Here is a 12,483-nt window from a genome sequence, read left to right as displayed (position 1 = left end):
ATTTTATAACTGGAAATATACACCCTTTTACCAACATCTCCCTGAGTTTTAGAAAATTGCAGTGTAATGGAGAGAAATCTCAACATGTGAAGGGGTTGTACCCAAGGTCAGGGAAATGTGGGCAGCTATAGGATCTTTTGGGTGTTGGACCAGACCCAAAAGATATGTTTCAAATACTTTTGAGGCACTTGACTGAGTTTTGGTGAGATGTCTCCTAAGTGGAATCTTGAATCTTGAATCAGCCAATAAAGATTGGGGGATGGGCACAATGGGAAGAGGGAAGAGTGTAAACAAAGCGTGAGAGTGATTAGTGTGTTTGGGACGCAAAAACTAGTTGAGCACGTCTGGATCATGGAAACCAGTTAGAGGGTCATAAGTGATGAGCCTGAAGAAATACATGGCTGGATCAATATATGAAGTGCATCCTATGTGTGATAGCAAAAACATTTCCATTTGTGTCTGAAAGCAACTGGAGAGTCACTAAGGAACTTTCCAAGAATTACTATCTCTTATTTCCACAAATGAAGTTGAAGAAACTGTGCTGATCAAAGGACTATAGCCAATGGATCACCCAAATATTAAACTTTGAAGCTTTTTCTGACGTGAGGTTATCCCTCACATTTCCTTTAGGGAGGAAAGAAATCTTCATGCAGTGAGTTCCTCATTAAACAGAGATCTGGAACCAACAAGGGAGAGACTATCTATGTTTATTGACAAAGGACCTAAGAGCGACATGGGTAGTGACATTCAAATATTTCATCAGGTGAGTGAGAATTAGGGGTGGGACCGCATTTTTTTTTTAATTTAAATTTTAGGTAGTTAACAAACAGTTCAACACTGGTTTCTGGGACTGCATTTTGATTCTGAGAGACTTTCACAAAAAAACAAATACAAAAAACATGGAAGACATTAGAAGAAGAAAGGGAAAAATGAAGGGGGTGAAATCAGAGAGGGAGATGAACCATGGGAGACTATGGGCTCTGGGAAACAAACTGAGGGTTTTAGAGGGGAGGGGAGTGGGGGGATGGGTTAGCCAGTGATGGGTATTAAGGAGGGCACGAATTGCATGGAGCACTGGCTGTTACACACAAACAATGAATCATGGAACACTACATCAAAAACGAATGATGTACTATATGGTGACTAACGTAACATAATAAAAATTAAAAAAAAAAAGAAAAAAAAGAACAACAAAAAACTTTGATGGAAATGTGTGCTTTCACATTTAAAGATTACTTTGTATTAACAGAAGTTATTTTATGAGTCATTTGCAGGGAAGTCTGATTTACTAACTTCTTTTGGTCTCTTGTCTGATAGCATAATCATCTTCACTATTCGTAGTGCCATTATATACGACTTCAATACCTCTCAGTGCTTTTAGTCATGCTGGGGAAAAATATCACTCTGGTCAGTGAATTCATCCTGGTGGGCTTCCCCACTGCCCTATGGCTACAAGTCCTGCTCTTCTTCTTCTTCCTTGTGGTCTACCTGCTGGTGGTGGTAGAGAATCTTATCATCATGCTCACTGTTTGGATCACTGGCTCCCTCCATAAGCCCATGTACTATTTTCTGAGTAGCTTGTCCTTTCTGGAGGTCTGGTATGTCTCCGTCACAGTCCCCAAGATGCTGGATGGATTCCTCCTACAGAGACGGCACATCTCCTTCACAGGTTGCATGACCCAACTCTACTTCTTTATCTCACTTGCCTGCACAGAGTGTGCGCTTCTGGCCACCATGGCCTATGACCGCTATGTGGCTATCTGCCACCGTCTCCAATACCCAGTCATTATGACCACAGGTTATTGTGTACGGCTGGTGGCTTTCTCCTATGTGAGTGGTTTCATGGTCTCCGTCATCAAGGTTTATTTCATTTCACATGTTGCCTTTTGTGGTTCCAATGTCATGAACCACTTTTTCTGTGACATCTCACCAATCCTCAAGCTGGCTTGCAAAGACATGTCCACAGCTGAGCTAGTGGACTTTGCTTTGGCTATCATCATTCTTGTCTTCCCACTCATCACCACTGTCCTTTCCTATGTCTACATTGTCTCCACCATCCTGCGGATACCCTCCACCCAGGGAAGGAAGAAAGCCTTCTCCACCTGTGCATCACACCTCACTGTAGTCATAATTTATCATACAGCCATGATTTTTATGTATGTTCGGCCCAGAGCTATTGCATCATTTAATTCCAACAAACTAGTGTCAGCTGTGTATGCAGTCCTCACACCCATGCTAAATCCATTCATCTACTGCCTTAGGAACCAGGAAGTCAAAAATGCTATCAAAAAGACCATGGGTGTTGGACAGTGCCTCCTGCTCAGCTAAGCCCTGCTACCTTGAGGACGAGACAGTGTCTCGGCAAGGATGTCATTCCTGTGACACTTCATGGTTCTGCTTACTAGGGTTATTCTATAAATCTACATTCTTAAAGAAATCACAGCGTGGGAAGAGAGAAAAAAAATAAAACTAGAAACAGGACACATTATGTATTTCTTTAATCTTGAATTAGTTTTAATACACAGTGTATATATTTAAAAATTACTTTGACATGCAGAGAAATAATAATAAATATTTGACACATATAAATTTTAGGTGTTATTAGCACTTTACACATAATAAACTATCTTTTTCTCATAACACCTCTATGAGTTAGTTATGATTACTTGCCTGATCTTATGGATCAGGAAACTGAAACATACACGGAGAGGTTAAATAAGTTGTTCAACATTGCATAGTGAATAAATATCAAAACCATTATCTGAACCTGTGGAGTCTAGTTCCACAATCCACTGTATTGGATTTTCTCTCTATATAAGAGTCTGTGATAGTAGCTCTAGGGGCACATTAGTGAACAAACATTAATTCCCAGAAGGAATAAGCAATCCAGTCAGTAAGATATGTGTAAATGTGATGCTAAGTGATAACGGTGTGGTAGTGGTGGTGGTAGTAGGGATGGTGGTGATAATGATGTTTATGATTGCACTGGGTTGGTGATGACAAACTTCCACTGATACTAATAATATTGTTGAGCATTTCACAATTTTTTCCAATTGTTGCCTCCTTCCAGAACTATAATAGCTCATTTCTCATTCTAGGGATGGGAACAATAGTTTCATGAGAGATGAAATAATTTGTATTACTGCAAATTTTGCAGTTGTTATATGTCTCTTGAGAAATTGTCTTTTGGGCTCTTGAATTCTTGTGGCCTTCCATGCTGTAATAAGACTATTATCAGCAAACAAATGGAATACCATTACATCAATATATGTTTGAACTGAAAGCCTCAATTTATCAATATAAAATATGTCCTACACATAAGTAAGGTGAAAAAATGAATACAAAATTTTCCAAGACAAATGAGATTGGTAGATTGAGGGATCTGCTGATTAGAAAAAGAAGTATACCAGGGAGAATTCTACAGAGTTGAAACTAAAATTGAGAAAAAACAGAAACTAAAATATTAAAAAAAAATCAGAAAGAGCTACCTTGCCTCTCTATATCCTATCCATTTTATTTTATTTTTTAAATTAAAAAAATTTTTTTAAGATTTTATTTATTTATTTGACAGAGAGAAACAGCCAGCGAGAGAGGGAACACAAGCAGGGGGAGTGGGAGAGGAAGAAGCAGGCTCCTAGCAGAGAAGCCTGATGTGGGGCTCGATCCCAGAACGCTGGGATCACGCCCTGAGCCGAAGGCAGACGCTTAATGACTGCAGCACTCAGGCACCCCATATCCTATCCATTTTAAGTAGGAGTCTAAAATTGGTCTTCTGAATGTTGAATGCTATTCAACATTTGTGGACTAATTTTTCTTATACGTATATTGCTCTTATAATGTTACTTTACCACTTAAGAATTCTCAATTTGAGTTTAATAGTACCTACTCATTCTATTTATTATTATTACTTCAGAATCACTCTAGCATTCATGAACCTCATTAATATCTAATCTTTTCCCCACCTACACCAACCCCACTTTTTTACCAATCCTCAATGTGAAACATCCATTTTGATGATATTAGTCACCTGAATATACTCAATAATATACTGTCTTATCTTGCTTAACTTCACTCATTCATTTATTTACTCATTCATTCAGTATTTTTTGTGCCCCTATTCTTTGGACTATTATAGCCCATGAGAATATACTGGTCAACAACAACAACAAAAATAGACACAGGGTCTTCCTTCAAACAGCTCAGAGATGAGTAGGGAAGATAAAGGCACAATTACCTGCAGTGTTAGAACACTGATGATATAAGTACAGGGAAAATGTTCCAGCAGAGGTAACATCTAGGCTAACACGTGAAGGAATTAGATGAAAAAATGGTGGACAGTAGTGAAGGTCAGGTGTTGCAGAGATAGGAAAGGCTGATGGCAAGAGAAATGGCAGCATACTCAAAGATCTGAAAGATGATTAGCACAAAGTGACATGAGGAACAAAGGGGTCACATGAGAAAATAGATTCATGTTTACCTATACAGATCTTACCAATCCGTGGATTTTCTTACCATATAGGTTTATAAACATATAATAAGTTCTACAGAGGCATTTTCAGTTTCTGCATGTACTAGATCTTTAGGTTGTAGCACTTCTAACCACATGAATGGTAGTCACAGAGAGTGAAGCAGGAACAAGGCCTCAACTACGATAACTTCATTCTGATTGATAGATGTCAGTTTGTGTTTGGCTTCTCACTAGATTGTGAGTTCCTCTAGGGCAGAAACTAACCTTATTCATCCTTGAGTCTACAATACCAGCCACAGTCCTTGACACAGTAGGCAACTGTGCTGGTTATTCTCTATTCCCTTGCCCCCCAGTTATCTATTTTTTTTGCACTCCTTTAACACTCTGTGTACCCCAACTCTGAGGGGATGGGAGGAGTTGGTTCTGTTGACTGTACACCCTGTTTCTGTTGGCTTCTGGCTTCCAATTTGGTTGAGTGAATAGGAGGCACGAGCGGAAGTTGAAGGATGCCAGGCAAGAGATGGCAAGGGATTCATTTCTGCTTTCCTGGGTGGGTGACTGGCCACAAATACAGCTCCTGCAACAAGGGTGCCCCCTTGGAGGCTGCAGCCATTGCAGGGTTTCTGCACTGCTAATCCTTATTTGGCTCAGCATCCTTCGTTGGTTGTCATTATCTTGCCCAGCTTCAGTGAATTAGTCATGACATTTAATTCTACTCAAAAATTACAGCAAACATTGTTTTCTGCTTCTTATTGGAATCCTGACTGATAAGGCACTTGATAAATATTAGTCAAATTGAAATAAATCTCAGTGGGAATGCTTGGAATAAATATACCACTCTAAAAAAGTCACATGTATTTAGATTTTGAAATCAATAACATAACACAGGCAAACCTCATTTTCTACTCAAGTATGATATATGAGAGAACTTGAATTAAAATATAAAACCATTTGTTCCACACTTAATTTTTCAAGTATTTCTCCATAATACTTTCTACTTTTCTTCCATGCACATGATGTTACTGCCAAACTGAATTGATTCTGAGAGTTCTGAGTAACACATTTAGCCGATTTAAACTTGGGTATTGAATATATCACGCCCAGCTTTTCTGCCATTTATTGTAAGTGTGTGTATGCCTTTAGGAAACACTTAGTTCCTCTCAGAATAAGCATAAGTTACTTTACTGCACAGAACTAATCCCTTACTCTTTCCTTCTTAGGTTGCACTTCTTTTCTTATCACAGTAAGTCAGACCATATTTTAGGATCTATAAAAGAATTTCCCCAATATATTTTTCTAGGTGCTTCTAATTCATTCACTCAGGTTTACCAATAAATAACATAATCAGGCTTTTAAAACAGCCTCACTGGCAACTGGGTACCTGGGAAAATAATTGGGAGGCAAATATTTTGCCTCAGACTCTGACATTACCAGTTGTTAGCTTTGAGTATTCCTTAGGTTATCAGAACTTTTATTTCCTTGAGCTTCAGTTTCCTCATTTATGAAATGTGGGTCATAATATCTACCTTCAAAGGTTGGCATGAAAATTAAATAAAAATGAATATATGTGTGATGAAGAAATAAAATCATATGATCATCTCAATAGATGCAGAAAAAGCATTTGACAAAATTCAACACCCATTCATGATAAAAACTCTCAACAAAGTAGGTTTAGAGGGAACATAACTCAACATATTAAAGGCCATATATGAAAAACCCACAGCTAACATCATATTCATTGGTGAAAAACTGAGTTTTTTGTCTAAAATCAGAAACAAGATAAGGATGTCCACTCTCACACTTTTATTCAATATAATACTGGAAGTCATAGCCACAGCAATCAGACAAGAAGGAAGTGAGAGGCATCTATATTGGTAAATAAGAAGTTAATCTGTCACTATTTGCAGATGACATGATATTATCCATAGAAAATCCTAAAGACTCCACCAAAAAACTACTATAAGTAATACATGAATTCAATAAAATTGCAGGACACAAAATTAATACCCAGGAAATCAGTAGCATTTCTGTACATGAATAATAAATTATCAGAAAGAGAAATTAAGAAAACAATTCTATTTACTATTGCACCAGAAAGAATAACATACCTAGCAATAAACTTAACCAAGGAGGTGAAAAACTTGTACACCTAAAACTATAAAACAATGATGAAAGAAATTGAAGATGACACAAACAAATGGAAAGATATTCCATGCTCATGAATTGGAAGAATTAATATTGTTAAAATGTCCATACTATCAAAAGCAATCTATAGATTCAGTGCAAAACCTAACAAAATACTAACAGCATTTTTCACAAAACTTTTAGAGCAAATAATCCTAAAATTTTTATGGAACCAGAAAAGACCTCAAATAGCCAATGCAATCTTGAGAAAGAAAAACAAAGCTGGAGTTATCACTGTTGCCTATTGCAGATTTCAAGATAGACTACAAAGCTGTAGTAATAAAAACAGTGTGGTACTGGCACAAAAATAGATCAATGGAACAGAATAAAGAGTCCAGAAATAAACCCACATTTATATGTTAATCTATGACAAAGGAGGCAAGAATATATAATTGGGAAAAGACAGTCTCTTGGAAAAACTGGACAGCTACATGCAAAAGAATGAAACTGAACCACTTTCTTACAGCATATACAAAAATAAGCTCAAAATGGATTAAAGACCTAAATGTGAGGATTGAAACCATACACTCATAGAAAACATAGGTGGTAATTTCTTTAACATTAGCCATAGAAACATTTTTCTGTATGGCTCCTCAGGCAAGGGAAACAGAAGCAAAATGAAACTCTTAGGACTACACCAAAATAAAAAGAGTTTGCACAATGAAGGAAATTGTCAACAAAACAAAAAGGCAACCTACTGAATGGAAGAAGATATTTGCAAATAATATATCCAATAAAAGGCTAATATTCAAAATACATAAAGAACTTATACAACTCAACACCAAAACAAAACCGCAACCATTTGATTAAAAGGTGGACAGAAGACTTGGGGGGTATCTGGGTGACACAGTTTGTTGAGTGTCCAGTTGTTGGTTTCAGCTCAGGTCATGATCTCAGGGTTGTGGGATTGAGCCTCATGTGGGGCTCCACACTTAGCACGGAGTCTGCTTGGGATTCTTTCTCCCTCTCTTCTGCCCCTCTCCACTGTGTTCCCCTGCTCTCTCTTGCTCTCTCTCAAATCAATCAATCAATCAATCAATCTTAGGGGGGGGAAATAGCCAGAAGACCTGAACAGACATCTTCCTAATGAAGACATACAGATGGCCAATAGACACAGGAGAAGATGCTCAACATCACTAATCATCAGAGAAATGCAGGTCAAAACCACAATGAGATATCACCTTACACTTGTCCAAATGGCTAAAATGAAAAAGACAAGAAATAACAAGTGCTGGTGAGGATGTGGAGAAAAAGGAACCCTCATGCACTGTTGGTGGGAATGTAAATTGGTATAGCCACTGTGGAAAACAGTATGGAGGTTCCTCAAGAAATTTTAAAAAGAAATACCATATGATCCAATAATTCCACTACTGGGTATTTACTGAAAGGAAACAAAAACAGTAATTCAAAAAGATATGTGCATCCCTATGTTTATTGCAGTATTATTTACCATAGACATGATATGGAACCAACTGAAGTGTCCATCAATAGATGAATAGATAAAGATGTGGTATGGATATACAATAGAATGATACTCAGCCATAAAAAAGAATGAGATCATAACATTTACAACATGGATGGGTATTATGCTAACTGAAATAAGTCAGAGAAAGACAAATACCATATGATTTCATTCACATGTGGAATCTAAATAACAAAACAAATAAATAAACAAGCAAACAAAAAGCAGAATCAGACCTGTAAATACAGAGAACCAACTGATTGTTGCCAGAGGGGAGGGGAGTAGGGGTGAAATGGATCAAGGGGAATGGTAGATACAGGCTTCCAGTAATGGAATGGTGACAGATGTTAGCTACACTTGTGGTGACCATAACATAACTTATGAACTTGTTGAACCACTATGTTGCATACCTGAAACTAAAATAACATTGTATGTCAATTATACTCAAATAAAAAAAATTGTAATGGATATATGTGAACACATCTGGCACAGTGTTTGACATATTATTCTAAATTTTTCATCAAAATATAAGATAAACAGGATTGATCATAGAATCTTTAAAACTTGGGCTGGAGTCCCAAGTCTTCCATGAAGCTTTCCTCATCTTTTCCAACTTCCAGCTTTTGGTTATTTATCCCCACACTATTAGAAAGACATCATCTCTAGCTGTACTTAACTCCTATTTAGTGTGACCATATCTTGGTTATAAATTGTTCCAGACTCTGTCTTATTCTGATAATGATTCAAATATACATATTATGTCTCATACTAGATTATAAGTTTCTTATATCATAGACATTTCTGTATGACTCACAATTATTAAAAATTATTTCTATTTATTATCTGTTCAATAGTCAATAGATATTTGATGAGTAAATCCCTGTGTGAATGTACGTCTACTCTCAGTCAAAAGCCAGAGTGCCCACACCCTCCAAATCTTCTGGCATAGCTCTAATTTTTACATACCCTATTCTTTCAAACTCTTCCAATTTTTAGACTGAGGTAAATATCATGTATTAGTTCTTCATATCCATTTCAATACTTTCTAACAAGCGGAGGCTGGAAAACCTAAAACTACAGTTCTCAGATTTCATTCGTCTTTAGGTTCCTCTCCAATGTGCTTATATGGGACTCTGATTCACACAGAAGTCATATGCAGAGGGAGGGAGGGTGTGGGACATTGATTTAGCTGATATAAATTATGGCCAAAGTTTTGGAGCCAGTTGATTTCTGGTTCATCAGCTCTGAAGAGGAAGCAGCAGCAGCAACTTTTTCTACAGTGATTGAGATGAGGGGATTCTGGAGGTTGAATGTTATTCCTGGGGTTCAGCCTAAAGCCCCCATGCCAGCTCTCTCGATGATTTTAAAGAATCAAATTCTCTTTCTACCTAAACTGACTAGGTGAATTCCGTTACCTATAACAGAACACTGATGACACAATCACCCTGGGAAAATTGTTATTTATTAGTTAGTCTCAGTTTTCTGTTAAGAGTTGCTCTTGCTCTTATGTACTCACGGATGTCCTTAAGTCCCTACTGATGGTAGTCCTTGAATTTTTAAAATAGAGATGAACTTAGTCATTTGATTGACTGAGGTGTTTCAGGGTAAAGGAATTAAAGTTTAGAATAATTCAAAGGTTTCTGGCATGAGAGCTTGAATGGATAGTTTAATTACTTTCTAAGGTATCTGGAATTATCCTAGAATTCCAGTGTTTCAGCTACTGATAATCAAATCAACCAAGTCAGTAAACTTTATGAATATTGACAGAAGCAGAGTTCCTTATAAGCATAAATGGAAAAATATCATGTAAGCCCTCACATTAGATGAATGATGAAAATAATCACATAAATACAGTAATAACTATTTTCTTGTTGAATTTCATAATCACTTCACCTAAATTTATTTTTAATAAAGGATATTCACCTTTTGAATATTCACTAATTGAATGGATAAATTGATATATTTTTATATAAATTAACATATATTATAACTATGTGTTTGTATTAAAAAAATCCACACATTAAAAATTATCTCTGTTCTTGTTTATGAATTTTAGTCCAGAAAATATGTTCACTTTAATGCTATATAGATGGCACCAAAATTCTACTTATGTTTGATGGTCTTACCTCCAATCAAAAGTATTTAACAGGAAACTAAGAAAATTTTCAAATATTGGACAATAGCCTTCAGCTGCTGCTGCCACACCTGCCGTTCTCAAAGAGAGATGCATGCAAAAGGAATATTGTAGGCAAAGACACATTCCGTTGCATGTTAGATTATGTGTCCTCAGTCTCTTAATTGGTCAGCAGGCCTGGACCAGATCTGAGACACAAGGTCATTTCTTGCTCTGCTGATCTAACTCCTAGACTTTAAAAGTCTGAGCAGCCCCTTTGTACTTTCCCCCAGACCCACCCACAGTCTAAACACAGCCCTCAAGGTCTTAACACTTGGGTGGTTAAAGGAGACATGAAAAGATTAAATGAGCAAAGAGAGGCTCTCAATCTTAAGGTTTAGAGCAGAGATGCCATCAGCTGCCTGTTTCACATGCCCTTTGCCTTGCCTCCCGCCCTCCTTTGCTTGGAATCCCTGCTTTTTTTCTTCTTGGGCCTCTAGAAATGGATATTCCTCCTTCTAAAACCGCTTCCTCAGGTTATTCTCAATAACTATTCACATGAAACACAGAAGAGAAGAGTAATGTAAAACATTCCAAAAGGAAGAGCCAAGATAAGAGAAGTTTCCTTAAAAGATAAGAGACAAAACTGGCAACTTCTAAATTTGCTTTACCCACCAAAGCTTGATCCTTAACTCTATGTACAGTTGTTTGTCTTTGATGCTTAGGAGTACTCTTCTCTTGAGTGAAGGGAATACAGAGAAAGCTGTGCTTCTCCCTAGAGTTTAGCTTGTACTATTAACACTGTTCAATCATCTTTTCTGTATTTTCAGCCTCTCACCAGCACTCCTTTGAGTAATAATAATGCCTTAAAGTCCTAGATCATGAGTAATAGTTACCTCCCAGACAACCAGAGAGAGGAAAGAAAATCAAGGCTTGGAATCAGGATTAGGATCAATCCCAGGCTGATTTGCTATGAAACTGTTGCTGTTCTCTGTTTCTCCATCTGATAGTCATCTAGCATCTTCTCTGTTGGTTGACCTTTGGAGATCACTAGGGAAATTTCTCTAATTTCTTTGTCACTGTTGTTCTTGAAAATCCTATAGCACTTGTGAACCAGATCCCCAAGGATGTGTCTTTTAAAGAATGGCTGTCTCTACAGCAGGCTTGTTGCGTCCTTGACCTATTCATCTCCAGGTTCTGCCTGAATGAGGTAGGTCTGTGGGAAGAGTCAACATGCAAAGCCAGCCAAGTTCAGTGGCAGAGAAACAGAATGAGAGCAAGAGAGAGAGGAATGGGAAAAGATACACATAAAACAGCTACAGAAAAAAAAACATACAAAACAGAAAAATTTCTTCTGATTTGGGCTATCATCCAACAGGGGCATTCAACAGGCCAAGAAGTAACCTTTGCATTTTGGTTATGTTACATTTTCTTTGAATCAATAGCAGATTAAATTTTCATCGCCTTATAATCCATCTGGACCCCAGAGTCTTTCCCAGGCAAGGAGAATCACAAAGTCATGGAACTCTTGAGTTTCACAGAGAAACAATTTTCCAGGATTTTAGATCAGGCTATTCCAAAGGCTCTTTTTTATTTCCTTTCCCTTTTACCTTTCTATAACTTTTCTGCAAATCCTTTCAGGTGGAGAGGCAACATAGGCCATATTCTCTGTGAGTACCGCTCCACACATCTGGCCACTGGGCAACTGAACCAAGGTCTCCACACCAGACTCAACCAAGACAACCTACTTCACCAGATCCCTAAAGAGAAGTAAACAGAAAGCACTCTGGTAAGACACCTATTCTTAATTAAATATCACAAATTATTTGCTTATTGAGTGCCAGCCATGCATCAGGAACTATACTGGACACTAGACATAAAAAGATGACTAAGACGAAAACAGGATAAAATTGGTATTTTCAAGGAGCTCACAAATCTAGTAGCGGTGAAAGGTAAGCAAAGTGATACATGTTATCATGGTATGATGTTCTAAGGTCCAAAATGTTACAAAACCAGATAGCTGGGGATGATGGGCAGACAGTAGGTGATAGAAGAGGGTGGGTAGGGGGTTTATAGAGAGGATGAACTGAGTAGGCTTTTGCCGGATGGCAAGAGCTAAAAAGAGTTTCAGGTAGAGGACACAGTATGCACAACTGCACAGTCTTGAAGAAAGATGTTGCCCTGAAAACTACAAATTCTTCAATGTAGGAAGGAAGATTAAGATATGAGGAATGTGGGGGCGCCTGGGTGGCACAG

The 12,483-nt window shown here is 37.6% G+C and overlaps 1 protein-coding gene across 1 annotated transcript; it reads left to right on the top strand.

Moving 5' to 3' along the window:
* Nucleotides 1-1,383: 1,383 nt before the first annotated feature.
* On the top strand, nt 1,384-2,328 carry LOC105235121 (olfactory receptor 6-like). The gene has a single exon (XM_034667619.1). It carries the CDS (start codon nt 1,384-1,386, stop codon nt 2,326-2,328), a length of 945 nt encoding a protein of 314 aa, XP_034523510.1.
* The last annotated feature ends 10,155 nt before the right edge of the window (nt 2,329-12,483 follow it).

The sequence above is a fragment of the Ailuropoda melanoleuca genome, chromosome 8, assembly GCF_002007445.2.
Source record: "Ailuropoda melanoleuca isolate Jingjing chromosome 8, ASM200744v2, whole genome shotgun sequence".
Lineage (NCBI taxonomy): Eukaryota > Metazoa > Chordata > Mammalia > Carnivora > Ursidae > Ailuropoda > Ailuropoda melanoleuca.
This window is presented reverse-complemented; position numbering and strand designations above follow the sequence as displayed.

What these genes read in the sequence shown, in the direction of transcription:
- LOC105235121 (XM_034667619.1), top strand. Translation starts at nt 1,384, where the DNA reads ATGCTGGGGAAAAATATCACTCTGGTCAGTGAATTCATCCTGGTGGGC.